General features: G+C 32.9%; 4 protein-coding genes across 5 annotated transcripts; 3 read left to right on the plus strand and 1 right to left on the minus strand.

Annotated features, from left to right (window-relative positions):
- Positions 1–533: 533 nt before the first annotated feature.
- On the plus strand, positions 534–4,643 carry LOC123307662 (putative uncharacterized protein DDB_G0286901). The gene is made up of 2 exons (XM_044890058.1): positions 534–944; positions 2,043–4,643. The coding sequence occupies exons 1-2, from the start codon at positions 583–585 to the stop codon at positions 4,399–4,401; spliced, it is 2,721 nt and encodes a 906-aa protein (XP_044745993.1). The 5' UTR covers positions 534–582; the 3' UTR covers positions 4,402–4,643.
- Positions 4,644–6,377: 1,734 nt separating this feature from the next.
- Positions 6,378–19,317, plus strand: LOC123307157. The gene is made up of 7 exons (XM_044889373.1): positions 6,378–6,871; positions 7,721–7,804; positions 17,864–18,105; positions 18,159–18,263; positions 18,932–19,000; positions 19,062–19,151; positions 19,204–19,317. Exons 1-7 carry the CDS (start codon positions 6,469–6,471, stop codon positions 19,273–19,275), a joined length of 1,065 nt encoding a protein of 354 aa, XP_044745308.1. The 5' UTR covers positions 6,378–6,468; the 3' UTR covers positions 19,276–19,317.
- Positions 8,094–9,832, plus strand: LOC123308184 (putative gustatory receptor 28a). Its single transcript, XM_044890751.1, has 3 exons — positions 8,094–8,432; positions 8,690–8,779; positions 9,718–9,832. Exons 1-3 carry the CDS (start codon positions 8,301–8,303, stop codon positions 9,802–9,804), a joined length of 309 nt encoding a protein of 102 aa, XP_044746686.1. The 5' UTR covers positions 8,094–8,300; the 3' UTR covers positions 9,805–9,832.
- LOC123308183 (peptide-N(4)-(N-acetyl-beta-glucosaminyl)asparagine amidase) lies at positions 10,574–19,783 on the minus strand. Of its 2 annotated transcripts, none has more exons than XM_044890749.1 (10): positions 19,686–19,783; positions 19,394–19,516; positions 15,756–15,827; positions 15,448–15,625; positions 14,907–15,082; positions 14,305–14,487; positions 13,589–13,911; positions 11,278–11,567; positions 10,946–11,122; positions 10,574–10,862 (listed from the first exon to the last, which is right to left on the minus strand). In XM_044890749.1, exons 3-10 carry the CDS (start codon positions 15,813–15,815, stop codon positions 10,690–10,692), a joined length of 1,560 nt encoding a protein of 519 aa, XP_044746684.1. In that variant the 5' UTR covers positions 15,816–15,827; positions 19,394–19,516; positions 19,686–19,783; the 3' UTR covers positions 10,574–10,689. The 2 variants fall into 2 exon arrangements, with proteins under 2 accessions (XP_044746684.1, XP_044746685.1); XM_044890750.1 differs by having other exon boundaries at positions 15,448–15,613; positions 19,686–19,782.
- Positions 19,784–19,978: the final 195 nt, after the last annotated feature.

The raw sequence follows: 19,978 nt of genomic DNA on the forward strand, positions 1-19,978 counted from the left end.
AGCAGATGGCGGCAGATGTTTTTAGTTCCCCTTTTTCCCTATTTCAAATAATGAAATAAAATGAAATTCTCATATAGAGATATAACATATTATGACTAATATTGGATTATAATATTCAAAACTTTGAAATAAATAAATTCATATCATACGGAAACAAACACTAATTAAAAATTTCCAAAACTCAACAACATATAATTTTTATCTAATCTATTGTTATAGTCTATCTATCGATATGGTATTACTACACAGACAATTTTCATAAACATTTTCATCTTATCTATATACAGGGTGTAAATGAATAGTTGGGACAAAATTAAGGAGTTTCAATTAAAATGCTCTAATTTCATTGAATGTCTGTTGTTTAATAATGAAGGTTACATTTCATCTAATAGAATTGGCTCTATTAGCAAATTAAAGCTAATAAATCCATTGGTAAACTCAACTCCAGATCTTTTGCATTTTTTTAGTACCTCCATAATATGCCAATGGAATTTGCTATTAGTTCAATGATTGGTTTGACAATTTCCTAACAAATGTCTCTTGAAAATGATTTAAAACGTCACAACATAAGTACATCCACCGATGATGTCTTTGGATCTGTTGCAAATCAAAAAACTGTTAAGAAGTATTTTGATATCCTCACAAATTGTTCTAGATGTTTCCCAACTGAATGAAGACTTCAAGGAGTTGGAAGGAATTGATATTCCATACGAAAAAATGGGGTTTAAGACACTTTTGGACTTTTTATGCTCTATTACAGATGTATTATTAGTGGATGGAGATTCGATGTATTCAAAAGTGCACCAAGTTCATTCTGAGAAATCGGCTCATGTGAAAGAAATGGTAAAAAAACAAAGGCCCTCGACAAAATTGGGCAGATTTTCCTCGAAAAAAATCAGAAATGAACAATGTGAAAGATTATCCAGAGATAATATTGAGCAAATGTAAGCATCTCTGTACTATGAAAATTTCAAAACCCACGTGCGATATACTTTACTCTCAGATCAATAAAGAACATTTATTGTTTTTTATTGATCTGAGACTTTACTGAACAAGGTGTTTCATAAAAATTCTGAACAAATTCAGGAGGTTTTTTTATGCCTTTGTCCCGAAATACTTCGTTTTCAAGAATGCATTCCAAATAAATAAGCAATTCCTCAATTTTGTCGAAACGGCTTGAGATATTTGAAAGAGATTTGGTAAAAATGAATACTTAAAGGTGATTATTTCACGTTGAAGACCTCGTACAATAAGTAAGAAATTGTTATGCAAAAAAAAATCGGGTAAATCAATCCAGCAATTAATTTTATTACATCATAAAGCTTTTCAAATTATATTTTGAAATAGCCACCTCCATCTAGTATACAAGAATCAATAGTCCGGTATTCTCCTCATGGAATGCCGAGCTCTTTTGAATACAGGGTTAAAGAGTTATCTCTTATTGTTGGAAACATGTAACGCCCTGTTTCTTGAAAACGAAGCACAAAACCTTTCAGACTCCAAACAAATCAAAGAAATCTACGTTTGTCTCAAAACGTTATAAAAATTTCTGTGTGTTGGAGGTACATATGGTAATATGTTTTCAACTGAGAGAAAAAATCTACAATACTGCAAATTTTGGGGAGAATACTTGGGAACATTTGGAAAAATATAAATGGATTTGATACATCATTTTGCATATCCAAAATATTCTAATTAAAATTTTTAATTTCATAAAAATGATGCCTAATCACAAACATGACTAAAAAATTTTTCTTTCTCAATTCACTGACATATCATTACAACCTTATAAATCCCACTACGAAGGTATCCCAAATCCTTCTCTTTTTCTTCATTAATCTAAGCTTCAAACGGGAACTACGGTTCAGGTCAAGAAATTTCAATTCATAACAAAGTGGAGTTAATTAGGTATGACTGTCTATTAAGTCTATGTATTTTAGATTCCTGATGACTACACCATCAGTTGATTTCATTTCTACAATTAGTCTTATGCACTCTCTAAGTCGGTTAATTGAACAATTAATGTACGATGCCTTTTTCAGTGAATCGTCTGACGTTGGGAAACAAGAATATTTGGATAATTACGATAATGCCACTAATAGTAATTTCACCTTCGAAGATAACACTCAACTGGAAAATAATTGTGAAGGGAATAGTAAAAAATTATACATTGTAGAGAGGGATCCATTTGAGTCATTTGAAGACGTAAACGAATATCCAAAAGTGGATATCACTCAGAGTTCAAGCATTGTAATAAAAAATTTCAATTTCATTGATGACGATTTGTTAGAAATGAGTACGAACTCCCTTAAAAACAATTATGAAGAGAAAAATCTACTTTACAACAGTCCTACCAACGACAATTTCAATTTCGAAATAAATTCAGTTGTGAACATTGAACATGACGTAGAAGAGAATAGTGGAAACATTGATATTTTGTTCGTGAAGAGTATGAATCGAAAACAACCTAGAAAACCCAAGACAAGCAGCAAAATAACAAGAAAGATTCCCAAAGTAATTTCAATTGATTCCATTCAAAATTCTAGTCAAGATGAGTTAAACGAGCATGTATCGATAAATAATTTAAAAAGTATTATTTCAAAGCCACCAATCAGAAATACACGCAAGAAACGAAATGTTTCAAGTATTAAAGACACAAATAAAGAACAAAAAGTGTCCAGTCCCATCAGTAAGAAAAAAGAAGTGAACAATATTCCAAGAATATTCAATGATGATCAAAATTTTGTTTTACCAACATTTGAAAGCACTGGGACTGAGAACCAAGAAAATTTTCAAACTGACAAGGGACAAAATGTTTTGAACAGTATGAAATTCGTTCAGAATACGCAGGTGGGTATAAAAGAAAACGTCAATTCAAATGACGCAACGTCAAAGGTGACCCAAAACGAACAAATGTCACGAAAATCAAAAAAACAATTTTCACGATGTTTCACACTCGATGAATCTGAAACGAATGAAAAGAATAAGGAAGAATATTTCGAGGAAATTCCAGCTCCAGTCAATTGTAGGGTACCCAAGATGCGTCATAATGAAAAAAAAAGTTCAAAGTCCCCTAGTATGTCTGGGGACCAACATAATAAAAATTCATCAACAAGAAGAAGTTTCAAAAAAATGAAAGAAAGAAATCTGGTAGATAGTACCTCAGGCGAGGTGAAGAAGGAGAAAATTGAAATCCAAGATTATAGTGAACAAAATTCAACTTTTGTTCAAATAGAAGGATATCATAATCATAATAATGGAAATATAGAAGAATTAAAAGATTCTCGATCTGAAGAATACAGAAATCACCAGATTGTTAATATCGACCTGGAATTGGAATTCTCTTCAGGACAGAAAATTGGTGATGTCAGAAAAAACTCCCCAATCGTTCATCTGCAAGCGTTCGCACACTCTGATCCGTATTCGCAAAACGGAAATTTAAAAATACCGGAAATGGACGTGAATACACCTGAAGATTTCAAGAAGAATCACCAGAATAAAGTTCGGAAAAGTACAGGACAACCACAAAATAGAAGAAGAGAAATCCTCAACAATAATAAGAATAAGAGAAATAATTCGCAAATCGTGAACCTAAGAACATCGCAAAGAATTTTAACTAACAAGCAAACTTCCAATTCTGATACGAATTCAGTATCAAAAAAATTTCAAAGCACTAATAGAAGAAAAAACAAAGGAGAAAATGGTTTTGAAATTCCCAATTTTGTTCAATGTTTCGAGCTAAAAACTTCAGTAGTGTTAGCAAAGCACGACAACCCATTAAGAAAAAATCAAAATGAACAAAAAAAATTACATAATGTAAAAGGTAATCATCTGAATAAATCAAAATGTGACAATAAATCAAACAGCAGATCATTTAATAAAGAAAGACAAAATGATCAAAATAATTCCATTTCCAATGTCGAATATATTAACGTTTCTGAAAAACAAGAAGAGAAAATCGGAAAAAAAATGTCAATATATCAAGAAGAACCAACTATATCGGAAATTTCTTATAGTGAACAAAAGGAGAACAAGAAACAGTTAGTTGCTTCAAAACAATATGAAAATATTTTGAAACGAGTGATTCCATATTGTTCTGATATTAAAGAAAATTGCGAAGACGAAGAAATAGTAAGTTACGACAAGCAAATCATTGGTAGGATATCAAGAAGAATCGAAACCAAAATGTGTAGACAAATTTCTGATCCAAAAAAGAATAATCACAAAAAGGAAGAACTTGGTGAACTAAATGACCCAAGCTTGAGAAGTAATATTAAAAAACAAATAGATACGAGAATTTTGAAACAAAAACATTACTCACGAGATTTTTATTTCGAACAGAATAATGTGGGCGACTCTAAGATTAATGGTAGGGTATCCAGAAGAGTCTACCTCACGTGAATAAATTCCAAAGCTGTAAAATCTGGATGACAAAAATTGTTGAAGAAGAATTTGGATGATTTGGTACAAAATTTCTTCCTTGGAAATATATCTGTTGAATAATTTAAATAAGAATATCATTCACAAGTTTAGTCCTTATCAGTTTAATTCATGAGCACGAATCAATTTTTCCATAGGTTATTCATTTCAATTGATAAACTTATAGTTGAGTGTAGTTGGAATCAAATATTAAATGAATAAATATCATACGAAACTAATTTTTCTTATCTGTACCTACATTCCATAATAAAATTATTACATTTTTAATGTAATTATGATTTTTACCCACATATTATACAGCTTTGAAAAGAGAATAAGAATTAGAATAAAACAATCATCAGTTTCATGTTGAATTCTTCAACTCAAAGGAAACATTTCATAAGTTGCATAAAAAAATAAAAAGTTTTGATTACTGTGAGCCAATAATATATTGGTGTTTCCATAACTTTGAAATAATTTTTCTCGGGAACCTACTTCCTAGGGGCTTTTAAAAAATCTACCTTTTTAAGACGATCGAAGACTAAGTAGACTGGAAAACTACGCCACTGCGGTTTTGTAGGAACTCAAAAAAAAAAACATAAAAATATTGAAAATCCTATGAGTACAATATCTTCCAGAATTCAAATTATTATCCCAGCTCGTTTAGAATTCATGAAAATAAATGATGAAAAAATTTAATCGTTTGATTTACTTCAAGAAAATTCTTTTTTTCAAATAGAACTCTTATCACTTCCTAAAGTTGTCCTGGACTTTTGAATCACTCTGTATATTGGTAGTGTATATAATTGGTTTTGGACTTGAGAATCAAGAATATTAAGATTAAGATTCGAATCCCTCATTTGGCGGAAGTGGTTAATGAAATTAGAAATCAGAAGATTATAAGTGAGGATTTTAGCTTTTGGTGGGAAAATGTTTTTCTGTTTCCTATTTTCACAGTTCTTATGCACACCTCGTCCATTTAGTGGGAATGGACATCCATATTTGACATAGATTGTATATCTTGAGTGCACGCTTCCAGAGTTCCCTGTAGATGTAATTAATCTTTTTTCCAATCAGACTTGATGTAGAAATATTGGTCAATCTCTTTTCTACGATTCCCAAGAGTTTAGTCTGATAATATCGATTATTAATTTGCCTCCGATTCTTATCTAGAATTGAACAGACAAAGAAACTTTACATGGGTACTTGATTTGGTCGAAACCAGAGGTTCAGTTTCGTATAATAAACAGCTCGTAGTACGTACAATAATGAAGAAATTACCTGAAAACGAACAGAAACCGAAAAGAAATCTATATGACAGCATAATCGTTATCACCCTCTTTTCATCCATAATGTCTGTTCATCCTACTACGAGCGTGAAGAAAAATGGTATACTCAAAGCCAAACTAAGTAATTTTTGGACCTACTGGATTCCAATTTTGTACATTGTTCTCTATACCTTCTGCCTCATCGCAGCGAACGGTGAGATAAAGCACATTTTACTATAAAATCAATCAACAAATTTAAAACAATCACAAATATAAAAAGTATCACAAATATAAAAGTATAAAAATTCTGTTTGGTTCTATATGTACTTTACTCATCGTCAGATTTTACCGATCAGATGCCTCAAAAGTCGTGTAAATTTTCACGAAATCTCATTCAACTTTAGGGGATGATAGGCTCACCATCTTGAATGTTTCAAGTGGGCGAATTTTTGGTAGAATGAGTCCTATTTTCTGCCAAGAAAAGAAAGAAAATGTCAGACACAGCTGTAGTGAGAAGCTCATTCCAAAATGAAATTCAACATGAAATTTCCGCCGCCATTTTCTCGACAAATTTTTATGGTCAAAGTGGTGCTTCCAGCATCATTGTTAAAATTGTTTTTTTAATTTTTCAGTGGAGAAAAACATCATCACATCAAAGGAAGAGTATAATTTCAATAGGATAGCCTATTTGCTATACGTAGTGACCGTATTAACAGGTAGTTAATTTTTTTTTTCAATAGACGATATTTCAGTTATTTCACCCATTTAAGTTACAGAAATAATGGTGACATATTTGCAATACGGCATGACCATTTTCGCCACGTCCCACATATTGTCCCTACTGGAATGGATAAGAAAATCGGACCTCATCTTGGAAAGAATTGGATACAGATTCAAGTACAAGGCAGGATTCATTATCAATTTTACGGTCATCAGTTTCGGCATGTATTTCATAGGGTTCAATATAGGTTTGGAAATTTGGAACTCTCCAAGAGAAAATGTAGGAACTTCCTCGGTTTTCGAGTCCATTGTTATAGGGTGGCCCCAGTTTCTGATCCATTTGGTCGAGAGTATGTTCATATTATCGAATTTATTGTTATACACCAGGTTTTTCGCCATCAACTTGATAATGGAGACTCTGTTTGTTAGCAATGGAGGCAGAGAGTATCTAAGAGAACCACCGAGTAAGTTTAAATAAGTTTAGTCCTCCATTATTCTAACTAAACAAAAAAAAGTCATCCGTCTAGTGTTTATAACTTACTACCTCGTCTACTTACAAAAGTGTTTAAAAATGCGTCAGTGTTCTTTTCTTTTTCATAGAATGAGGTTATAGCTGAGAATTAGCTTCTTGCAGGACGTTACAGTGGTGTTAATGGGTGCTTACCCCTATAAAAATATCACAAAATAGTAGTCGAATGACTCTGGATCACCTCGTTTCTTTTTTAAAATAATGATATTTCCCTTTTCCAAACAAGAGTTTTGATATAAATATCGAAGTTTACAACGAAATTTTTCTTGCTCTTTCAATTCACCATTTGCAGCATCTTCAGTAAACAATTCCCCAAATGTTAACTCTTGGAATTATTATTCATATACATACCACTCATAAAAAGTTTGGTTTCTATTCCATTCATTTCCAGATTTGTTGAATAAATTCTACAAGTTTGAGAAGTACCCAGAAGTAGCTGACGAGTACGTTATTTATTCTTGTATGAAAGCTCAGTATTGGTTATACAGGGTGACAGTAAAAATCAATAACGTCTTTGGAGTTATGCTGACGTTTTCAGCGTTGATACAATTCACCTCGATAGCTTTCGCTATTTGCTTCTGCTACTACAGGGTGACGTATTTCGAACAAGTTTCATCATAAACTTTTTGATCAATAAAAGTCTGCCATTCGGTTTGGTTTATTTTTATTTTAGTAGTTATTTAATTTAAAAATTATTTACACTTGATAATTGATAGTTTCATACTTCATATGGGAAGTTTCTTCAGAAGAATGCAGATATACGAAAAGGATCATATATTTTCAGGTGACAACGAAACCAGTGGCGGCCATTGTGTGGTTATTGTGGGCGGCACTAAGAATGTTCGAACTTATCAGAAAGGCTTTCATGGTACATCTTCTACGTAATGAGGTATGCCTAAAAAGATCAAAAATCATGTCGATTGAAGACGTAGGTATTTTTTAATCGTGTTAGAAACATTGGAAAACTATTTCCTCAAGTACTACAACTCCCTAGAATTGCTATTGATTCTACACTCTCGAATCTAATAATTATTTTCATCGTAATAACATGATATAACAAGATGAGAAATCTTCGATTGTGTATTCTAACTAAATGCACAAGAGCAGATGATATTTTTATATAGGTACTTTTGGTTTGAGTTTGAAATAATGAAAAAATGGTAAAACTCTCCTAATCAACGCATTTGATCAAAACACATCTATTTTCAGTTTTTCCTACATACCAGGGTTATTTCACATTCGTAATTATTCCTGACAATTCATTATTAATATGGATTAATGTAATGACAAAACTCCGATACTGATGCGATACTTTCAAATTTTGAACATAATATTGTTCTACGCCATATTTTTTTCCCTTTTCAATGTGCCACACATTGTTTCTGCGGAGTAAAGCTATAAACCCAAGAATTACTTATTTCTTCCAGGCCGATAAATGTCTATACTTCGTGAACAAACTAATGATGCTTTCATGGAATTTCAAAATCACTCGAAGGGTAAGAGATTTCAAAATAAATTTCAGTAAGAATTAAAAATGTATAACATAATTAGAATGACCAATTTCGAAATTCTACAACAATTGTTATTATACCTACTAACAATCATTGTGTATGTCGGAATCTAGAAACTTCTATATTCTTCAATTTAAGTGTTGAAAACGTATCATGATTACGCCAAATGCGTACTCAAACTATTCAAACCATTCTAATTTTTTAATAATGATTCCACAACTTTGTTTTGAATTTCTTTTAAGCTCAATATCTTCGTACATCAACTCAGCCACTGTAAGGTGGGATTTACAGCATGTGGACTCTTTGAGATAGATGGTACTCTGGTTTTTACTGTAAGTAATTATATCTACCGCTCATCAACTCGATGTGAATATGTGTTCAAAAATTCATAAGTACCTAGTATTTGAATTAAATAATTATTCAATACCTGATGTATATTTATTCGTGTTGAATAAAACCATTTAATATTTCAAGTGTGGGCTCGATCAGATCAAGATATTTAGGCAGGCGGATCTTTGACTTGTAGGTATACATATATTTCAACATTTAACCATTTTTTTCTATTCGATGTTGTTGAAAATCTATTAAAGATATAATTTTCAGTTATATCTGACAAAACTATGTCATCGAATGGAATAATTTTCGAAATATACCTAGTATTTCATTGATGTGAGATGTGATGAATCTTCCCAAACACAAAACACCACCCACATCTTTCAGTTTCTTCATTATGACCATTAGGTACACGTACCAAAAAATTGACTGAAATTCAAAGAAACTAACTCTTAAAAGTAGGTACCTATCTAAAAGTAAAACGCTCACTAATGAATATTTGACAGCACATCAGATAACTAGTAGACCGTTTCGGAAAATAAAAGTGTTCTTCATATTTTCTAGTATAATATACGCCGTTTTCGAATACCTTATTCAATATTCAAAACTAAAAAAAATATCTGTGAAATTCAAATAATTGGGTACTTTAGCTGAATGCAACTCTGTTTAAAAGAACCAGAGTATAGTGCCATAGAAGATTAGGAAATTTTTCATGGTGGCATATAGCTCCTTTTGAAAACTCAAAATAGCTATATCTTTTTATATTTTTATCTAAGCCGAATGGAAACAAATGGTAATGAAAAAAAAAGCTTTTTTTCGATTTCAATAATTTACTGTTAGAATATATATGTACAAATCACATATATACATCCACATCACTCTATTTACATCAGATTTCATATTCTAGATAAAAATGAAATACGTATTCATTTTGCAGATTATTGCAGCAGCCACAATGTATTTGATAGTTACATATCAATTTCAACAAGGCTTGAATAAAAGCTGTAATAGTACTCTACTTTGAAGTATGAATGCTATAAAAAAGGCAACCAATAAACTGTCTCAATAGTTCTCGATATTTTTCTTCAAAAAGTACCGTTGGTATCACGATACCTTTTCATATTTTCATATCTGAATGTCCTATAGGTACTCCCTTCCATATCCATTTTTGATCAAGCTCCATACAACATTTTCAGGGGTACCAATCCATCGCTTTTTAGAGAAAATAAAGCGGCAAAGAAAGGAAATGGAACGTAAACCAAAATATGAAGCAAATTTCTCAAATAACTGATAGAGAATATAAAGATATATGTCTAATTTTTTAAATTTGTTACTTTTCCATTCAAATACCTAGCGACAACGAGTTATTGAAAATATTTAGGTAGTTTTCAGGTAAATTTTTCGCGTCGTATTTAGGTTCATACGATGCGCATTGTATGATCCCATACAGGATGGGTCTATCTCTCTCAAACGGTTTTATCGAATGAAATGAATTTCGGAATAAGTATAGTTTTTCATTTAATTGAAGAACGTCCTCCAGTTTTCTCATTATATGAACATATTACTACCATAAAAATACCAAAAATTCATCTAATGAATATTTGAGCGTTTTGTAAAATAAAAGTATTATTCATATTTTTTCGTATAATACGCCGAATCGGAGAATATGGTATAGAAAAAGGTGTCTCTTTTGAACTCAAGAATCTACTGTTAAAATATTTGTACGAGTCTATGTTGAATATTTCATCAGATAATGATAATGAGGTAGGTAATGCATATCACAATGAAATAAATAAATATTCCTTTTTTTATTCCATACCTACATGTCTAAGTGAATTATAACAAAATATCCTAGAATATAATCATTTAAAATTATGTATTTATGTTAAATTATATTAATTGCTATTGCTTAGTTCACAAAAGTAAGAAATACTTCAAATGGATATTGAACTGTATCGGTTTTCCAATCCTGCCTGAACAGTTGCGCATGTTGCCAAGCTGTCGAACCTTTTCCGCCTGAAAGAGTGGCTTCTATACGTATATTGTCACATCCTTGAAACATCAGCGATCTCATTTCATTGCCTGCAGCGAAATAACAGCATGGTGGATTGAACAAATAAATTAGTTTTCAATTCTACCGAAAATGGGGAAATTGAAAAACAAACCTGGGCCAAAATCAATCCCAACTTTTTCTTGATTGTCTGAAGAATTGCTGGCTATTCGAACTGCCACATTACCATTTTCAAAGGTCTGCCTTTGAAATTTTATGTACACCGAGTTTATTTTGATAGTGGTATCCAGAAGCCGAAACATCCAAACAATTGATCCTCGTTCAGTTCCCTCTGAAAAAATAAAGGGAGTAACTTGACTAGAACATCCAAAACATCGTCAACACATTTCGTCAACACTGTTAAGAGCGACCTAGTCCACCAAGAATCACAGACCTCTTAAATTTGTGTTAAATTGATGAACAATTTTATTAGGTACAAATTCTCACCTTTTCTACACAGATAAACCTTATTCCAATCTTTTTCCTCCTTCCTCATCATGTCGACTTGACTATATGTTGCTTGGTCCCATTGACTGAGCTTGAGATCACTTCCATACACGTATCTGTCAGAGGAACATGTATATTTCATTGAATATTCCATTTTGGACAATTGTGGGAATGTTAACTTGAAACAGAAGGAACTTTTTGGCCAGTCTGAGTCAGATATATCACCCCGTGCTTTTCGCCAATCCAAAGAGCCAGATGTTCTACCGCCATACATTTCATCTCCGGGTTGTCTGTAAGATTGAGAAGGGATGAATATGAAAGATTCAAACTGGGTCCAGGACATGCCGAATAGGGAATACTTTTTCTGACGAAAATGATGTATTTTTTATGAAATATCTTTTAAACGTCACATTTTGAAATAGCCATTTCAACCGTTTCCCAAAAAAATTATTTGAGTACTTAAAAATGTGAAATAAAAATGGGTATTTAAAATTTGAAGCGTTTCGTTTCTATTGCACAAGTTGGCAACATCGACTGAAATATGCGTTGATAATGAAGGACAACAAATACAGTAAATACACTATCTTGATGAGATAGACAAAGATGGCTGTCTATGAACGAGGAAGGTCGTAAAATTTTATGGGATTTTTATGGCAGGTGGCTGTTGGGGCTCGCCAGTGAGTACGTGCCTTATGATGGCTGTAAATCAACAGCTTTTATTTTATAATCAAGCCATTGTTCTTTTTATTTTCTAGTAGGCGCTGTTGCCAAATCGTAAACTAGAAACGAAGCGATTTAAATTTTAAAACCTCATATTTGAAGAACGAATGATTTTGAATAGATTCCGCGGTGCATTTGAAAAATTCATGAACGAAATTCATAATTATTCAGTTTAAACTTGCATATGCTGTGATAACCCAAATTGAGGAGAATTCCCCATTGAAGGCAGATGGACGTAAAGCTGCATTTTTGAGTATTGAGTTACTTTTCATCGGCACATGATCGGCTTGTCGGCACGGGCCATCCATATACAAGGTGGTCCAACGAATACTTAACACCTCAATCTTCCGACTTTAAAATAGAAATATTGATAATCGCTCGGACTCGTCAATTTCTGATTAATGGGGGAACTACTTTTCCGTTTTTTCATCCCCGTAATTTCAACCCTCTAACGGGAGTGAGCAAAACCCCTTGATTTTGAATAGGTATGAGGGGTGTTGCGATAGCTTATTTTGTTAGTGCAATATCGAGTACTATCTGACTCTAAAATTTCGCTTCAGAATATCCATCTATAATGAAATATCAGCGAAAATAGTGAAAGACGCAATAGGGAATTTATCTCGAGAATATTATTCGTATCCGACATATTTCAAAGGTATTTAGTAGTATGTTTTTTCATCCAAAAGAGTATTAATTTTTTGTCCAAAAAGTAGACAGACCATGTTACCTTAGTCCTTAGTCCATTGTGAAATTTTGAGAATATTACAAGTGTGTCAAAGCGATTGCAAATTTGTAGTACAATTGAAATAGTGTATTCGGTAGAATAAAGAGTGGTAATGATAAGATTATTTTTTTTAGAAATATTGTCTTTGCGCGGACAACAGCGGCTTTATTTAACGAACGACATCCTGGCAAAAATGTATCCACTGCTACTGGTTCAGTAGCGTCAATGCTTTGTTTTTTTGTGCATTTTTTATGCACGAAGAGACAAAGCGAGAGATGTGGCTGTCTTAGGTCATGTAACAACCAAGGATTATAGAGTTAGGTTAGGTTAGGTAACTCTATGATCTTTGGTAGCAACGGACCGCACCTTTAGTACTAGGAAATTGTCCGATGTATCCTGGTGTTTCACGCACAACAATCAGGAGGATCCTTAAACAACATGAATTTCATCCTCATATAGGATACGATTGGTTCAGGAACTGAATGAGGATGATCCCGATCGCCGACTCCAGTTCTGTGAAGTGGACAGCCGTATACTTCGATAACTTGGCGGTACAATTAGGATACCGACCAGCCGACATATTATATGACCCATCTGGATGCCTCTTCACTTCTTTGCTGATGCGATTTTGACGGTCGGATTTGAAGCTTTCAAAAACACGTTTGAATAGCGTGAAAGAAATTTTTCATTCGAATTTTTGTCCTGGAGTGGAAGATATTCCACCAATAATATGGTTCATGCAAGATACTACCACTTGCTATCACCTAATACCCCATATCCTGGGATGCAATTTTATACCTTAAGACTTATTTATATTTTTATTAACTGATGTTAAAATCATTAATCATTTTTATTATCCTTTCGCACCTTTCAGTGAGGAAATCCGCCAGTTCCATGAGGATCCTTCTTTGGACAAATTCACGTTTGGCTTTACTACATTTCGATAGCCTTTCATTCCTGAGTTCAACAATTGCTCTTATCAACTCCCATTCAGCACAACTGGTTCTTCTCTTCAAAACCTCTCTATAGTTGCTAGTGTACCTCCACGTAACATCCTGAACTTCGAGAGGGGAATAAGCAATCACATAGGACAATCTTTTTTTCCAACCGTGCTCGTACATCAAAGGACTATCGCATACATTTTCACATGGGTCGCAATGTAACCATCTCTTCTGGTGACGGGAATAAACCTGTGAAAAAATCGAGGAAAAAATTATAAGGTTTGTGTTTGCGGTACACCCAATATTAAATTATTGTTCAGAACTTATAACAAAATAGACAGCGAGAGCGAACCCAACAAACACAATATACAGTAACTGTACAGATACTGCATTACAAGTGCCACCTGAGTGCAGCACAGAAATTGCTGTACTGAAACTGCACAGTTTCTGTATATCAAATACTGCATTTTGAAAATGTAGTATTTGATATACACTTATGATAATTCTGCACTAAAAAGCAGTATTTGAAATACAGTTACTGTACAGTTTCTGCATTGATCATACTGTATTTAAAAATACAGTTTTTGATATACAGTGACTGCATGGTTGATTGATGGATTGAGCTTTGTGGTACCTACTTACTTCCGTCCACACGTGATCCGTTTCATCGACTACCAATCGAGCATCAAAATCTAAAGCACGACACAACAGTGTGAAGGCGTTTGCCCACTCTCCACATCTGCCTTTTCTAGTTTCGAGTAGAATATTCACGTCATTGTATCGTGGAAATGGCGTTTCTCTTTTACATACATCACACTTGAAAATCTGAAAATAGCACGAGAAATGATATGCATGAAGAAGCAATTAAGCAAAACCCACACAACCAAACTTATATGGAAAGTAGGTATATTAGAAAATTGAATTTTATTTCGACATGGATTTGGATTCGTAAAGTATTTCTGAGAAATGTGATTTTCCTGGAGTTATCACATATGTGTAGTGAAAAAATTTCTTCAGTAGAGCAAAGTACCATTACCTGAACACCAGTGTTCCACAAGGCATCTCAATAACATTAAAGATTTTCATGATTCATTTAAACTTATATGTGTGTTATAAGATCTTCATATATGTTTGGTTGTATGTTGTATGTACTATAATTCTGATAATCTAGTAACACAATAGAGTCAAATTCAAGAAAAATAGATATTCTCAAATATTTTTGTATTAGTTTTCTTTCCACTCACCTCTACTCTCTTAGCATACCTCTCACTGGGATTATTTTTAACATGGGAAAAAACTGTTTTATTTCTACAATAATCACAGTCGGGAGAATCTACCCATTCGAAAAATTCTTCCTTAAACCAATTGAGTAATTCGACAAGAATCAAATCATCAGTATCAACACTGCAAATTTTTCGCTCTGCAAAATCCAAACTTGATGAAATCATAAATAAACATTTATTTATTTTGATATTTTTGAACTTATTATCATCCAATTATCACAAAATTAATTTTTATACCACGACACGGGTGTTTCGCTATCACAGCAGTAGCATATCTTCAGATGGACGAAGGTAAACATTTAAAACGCTTACCTTCACGCACCTGAAGATGCTATTGCGATAGGGAAACATGTGTCATGGTTTGAAAACTCATTTTATGAAGATCGTATAATCAATTCAAGTGCATTTATTGATATTTTTGTCGACTAACTGATGGTCTGTACCTCTTCCCAACAGTGTGAGTTGAAATATAAATGAAACGAAAGAATAAAGTATTATATACCTTTTTTGGCAGCCATTTGCATATTCCTATATTTTTTCAACATCCTTTGAACCAAAGTCGTTGAAGGAATAATTTTCCTCGCATTTTCAAGAGTATCCTTATGTTCGTAAGCCAATGCGTGATGGAATTGGTCCTCTATTTTCCGCAAAAAAGGATTCGAAAATTTCTGGAAAAGCTTCTACGTGAAAAAAAGGAATTTGATCAATTAAAAATATGGGGGACCTTCCACCTTCCTCTTCAGATGTTTCCATTGGGATATAGATATAGAGAAAGATCGAGAAGTTAATATAGCATAAATCAAATCTTACATGTACTACTGGTTCCAAACACACAGGTTGAGGCAAAAAACGATCTCCTAAATGACTCATGACTGTTTTACTCTGAAAGAAAAAAGTGCATGAATATCTAATTATGTATTTCAAAGAATACGAGTTTGGTGTATTTGGATTATTTAGTAAGCATATGCAATTTGATGCACATATCTTTCAAAATAGTTATAAGAAAATTTGAATTGCCCTTTTGAAAATTATCGATAATGTCAAATTTCAAATTTGAACACTTTTTTCTTTTACTATTCTTCACGAATCGGCGCGGCTTGAAAGATACAGGCTGTTGAAAAACCATAAAAAAATTGTATTTTCAGTGATTTCGCGTCGTATGAACCTATATAGGGTGAGTCTCCGCGAACGGTTTTATCGAATGAAATTATAATTTCGGAATACAGTTTTTCATTTATTTGATGATTCTTTTCCGAACACAAGACATCACCCACGTCTTCCAGTTTTCTCATTATGGACATTACGTACCATAAAAATACAAAATATTCAAAGAATCCACAACTCTTGAACCTAAGTTGTACCTACGCTATCTAATGAATATTGGAACGTTTTGTAAAATAAAATTATTCTTCATAATGTAATGAGCCGTTTTCGAGTAATTTTGATGTTCAACAATTAAAAAGTATCTATAGAATTCAAAAAATTGGGTGCTCTGTCTGAATACAACTCTGTTTGAAAGATTCACAGATGTGTAGTGTCACAGATTTAGCTACTTATTCTGAAGGTAATTTTGTTTTTCCAGGGTTGGCACAGCTCATTATTAAAACTTACAGTGGCTGTATCTGAGACCATCAGGAACTGTTCAGAATTGAAGGAATCATCCCATTTTTTCGCAACTATTCATTTAGACCTTGTATAAAAGCTTTATTACCCCGGAATGAGAACGAAGAGATTTTTTATTTTCGTTATTTTAGTTCATCGGCCGAAATCATGAATTGAAATGCTCGATCATGATGATTAAGTTACCTCAATTTGTGGAAATCCCAAAGGAGTCTTCGGACTAATTCATAAATGTATATATATGAACTACTCTGAATCGTGAATATGAATCACAAATATCCATATAACGCGATTGAACCAACATTAAAGGTGGTTTTAAGTGAATTATATGAAAATGAGAGTAGACTCATTATTTCCGTCTATATTTCCAACATTTTTTATCTGCCTACTGTGTGGCATATCAACTATCTGTCCTGCTCGAAAAAATGGAGTGTGGTTCGTGTCAGAAAGTATCAGGTTCAAACTGTTTCACACACTTTGGATCTACATAATAACGATTTTCATGGTAACCTCCTCGTTAATGTTCGAAAACAAGGAAACATACTACGACGGTTTGGCAGGCTTCGTTGTGAAAACAACAAAATGGACTCTCATAGGACAGATCTATCTAAACTTTTTCTTCACCATTGACACCTCCAGTAAGATGAGAGGTATTTTGGAAGACTTATCTTTGGTAGACGAGATGATGCAGAAAACTGAAATCAGGCTGAATCATAAGCGGCATTTTAACATGGAGATGGCTGGAATCGGTTTTGGATTTTTTTATTTGTCATTGATAATATATGGAGGTTTTACTACTGGAAATTTGCAGAAAATTTCTATATTGCCAACTACCCAATTTGCTTTGTTTTACGCAACATTTATGTTGGTGGTATACGGTTATAGGTTTTGCATGTTGAAGGTACTTTTGTTGACCAGATATTGGATTATAAATAGAGAAATCAATTCATTCAGTAAGTGAGATATTTGAGATATAATAAGAGATTTAATTTTCAACTCTCATGCCGTGAAAAAAATTGTTTCAAGCCATAACCAAAGATTTATTGATTTGCTACGGCATCAACAGGCTCAACTTGAGACTTCATGAGTTGAATCTAATGAATTGTTTGTTGGGATTGTTGAGAATTCACCAACAGAAAGCGTTTTGAAGGCAGACACACTTAACCTTTGATGCTTTATTAGCTTTATATCAATAATTCTAAAAATTCAACAGAGTCGTCTGAAATTCTTGCATCCCGGCGTTTTGCCAATCAACTAAAATGACCTGACGCAAACCATCTCACTATATCTATTGATTTGATCAAGACAATTAATAAATTTCATAATTCTTTTTCGAGTTTCTGTTTCAGCTCTTTCTACAATACAGAAATATCCTAAAAGGATAACAAACAAAATCGAACTTTTTTTTCAAATTTATTTTTATCTGAATAAGGCGGGAGATAAACTGAAGGAAATTAATCAAATGAGATTTTTAGCCCTCTTTGCCGGCCTGTTTCTGATAAACATATGTACACTATTCAATGCCTATTACGAATATTACGTAAGTTTTATATATCCATTCTAAAATTATTTTTGTCAAAATATCATTTATAGATCAAGGAAGATATTTATTCCGCTATCAATTGGTTTCAATGGACTTCTTTGGTATGGATTGGATTCGCTTTATTGTGCTTCACTTGTCATTTAACTGTCAATGAGGTAAATGCTATTTTTACGCTGTGTGTATATGAAACTTTTCAAATCCAATTAATTAGAAAAGGGCATACAGAATACTCAGACGCCCACGTCATAAATGCGCATAAAACTATCAAAGATTAGAGAGTTAGGTTAGGTAACTCTCTAATCTTTGATGCGCATGATTCAGAAATCAACATATGAATCATGCGCATTATGACTTAATTTACAGCTCAAATTTCGACGTCATTTTCACTGCTAAACAAATTCGAAAGGCTGAAGTTTTTACTCAACAGATATGCTGCACTGCAACACTGAAAATTTAGAATCAATACATTATTTATACGGTCTATAAGGAATTTTAGGCTAAGAGAAGGACTCAAACATTGGCGAAATCGACTCTTCTTAACGCTTAAGCAAAAATTATTTTTGATTTTATGAGGTGGTCCGAAAGTTGCAAACACGATACCACCCTGCTTTTTCACAGGAGAATACCCAATTTTTATATCATATTCTGAATAATACAGACCACCGGCTGAGTCATCAGAGTACCATGCAACGGTCAGACTAATCCACCGAGAAAGAGTAGATGCCGACACCAGTTTCGTTCTTATTTGACCTCGTCAGAACAACACAACTCTCACATCGATGGAAAATGTTATAGTATTCACAATAGTATATTATTTTTTCAGGCTAGGAGAACAGGAATACTGCTTCACAAATTACTCTTGGAGGATTTGAATCCGGAATTATCAGAAAAAGTGAGAAATTTGTAGTTGATAAATTGAAAGATATTTTTGAAATTAACCTATAAAATTTCAGATGTTGCTCTTTTCCAATCACATATCGAATACAAAGTTAGAATATAATGCTTGTGGATTCTTTTCTATTGATGGCACATTATTCTATATGGTGAATAATTTCGGTAATCATTTCATACTTATTTGAGAACATTTCTTTTCAGTTAGTTGGTGCAACATTCAATTATATGATAATAATGCTTCAGTTCGAGGAAGGAAATAATGAGGTTTGCTGATAATATTCTAAATGAATGATTTGATTGATGTGAATTTCTAACGAAAAAAAAATGGACTGTGATATGTGACTCAAGCTCGAAGAACGCCCCATTTCAGTTCCAATGAAATATACTATACCAATTAGTTTATTCAACGAGTAATCCTTGATGAAGATTTAAATCTCCGTTTTAGTTCAGCAGTCCACTTGTTGTCCACCAAGGATCAGTTTATGAGGAGAGGAAGGAATATTAAACGTTGTTCCTGAAAATACACATCACCTATTATCTATCCGAGTGCAGAAAATTAGAATATTATCAGCAGTTAATTTATAATCTGAATGATATGACGATAACTTTGAAGAGCCATTAAGCAAAAATATTATCTCGTAACTCTTCCCTCCTCAAATAGTTAGAATTTAGTGAATATATACCTCAATATGTTTATATTTTGAAGTGAAAAAAAATCTTAGATCTTAGGTTATGATTTTGAAGGATATGTCAACTTGACAGCCCCACAGAATAGTATCAAAATCACACAGAACGCCAATTAAGTTATCTTGATAATGTGAACTTTTCAAAATGTGGGTTTGTTCAAAATCAAGCTGAACACTTTTTTAGTAATGCATCGGTGATTTTCATAAAAAATAACATGAACGCATAACACAACTGGTCCTCCGTCTGCTTTCATTTAAGTACATAAAATCATTAATTATCATTATCATGG

Source organism: Coccinella septempunctata, chromosome 2, assembly GCF_907165205.1.
Source record: "Coccinella septempunctata chromosome 2, icCocSept1.1, whole genome shotgun sequence".
Lineage (NCBI taxonomy): Eukaryota > Metazoa > Arthropoda > Insecta > Coleoptera > Coccinellidae > Coccinella > Coccinella septempunctata.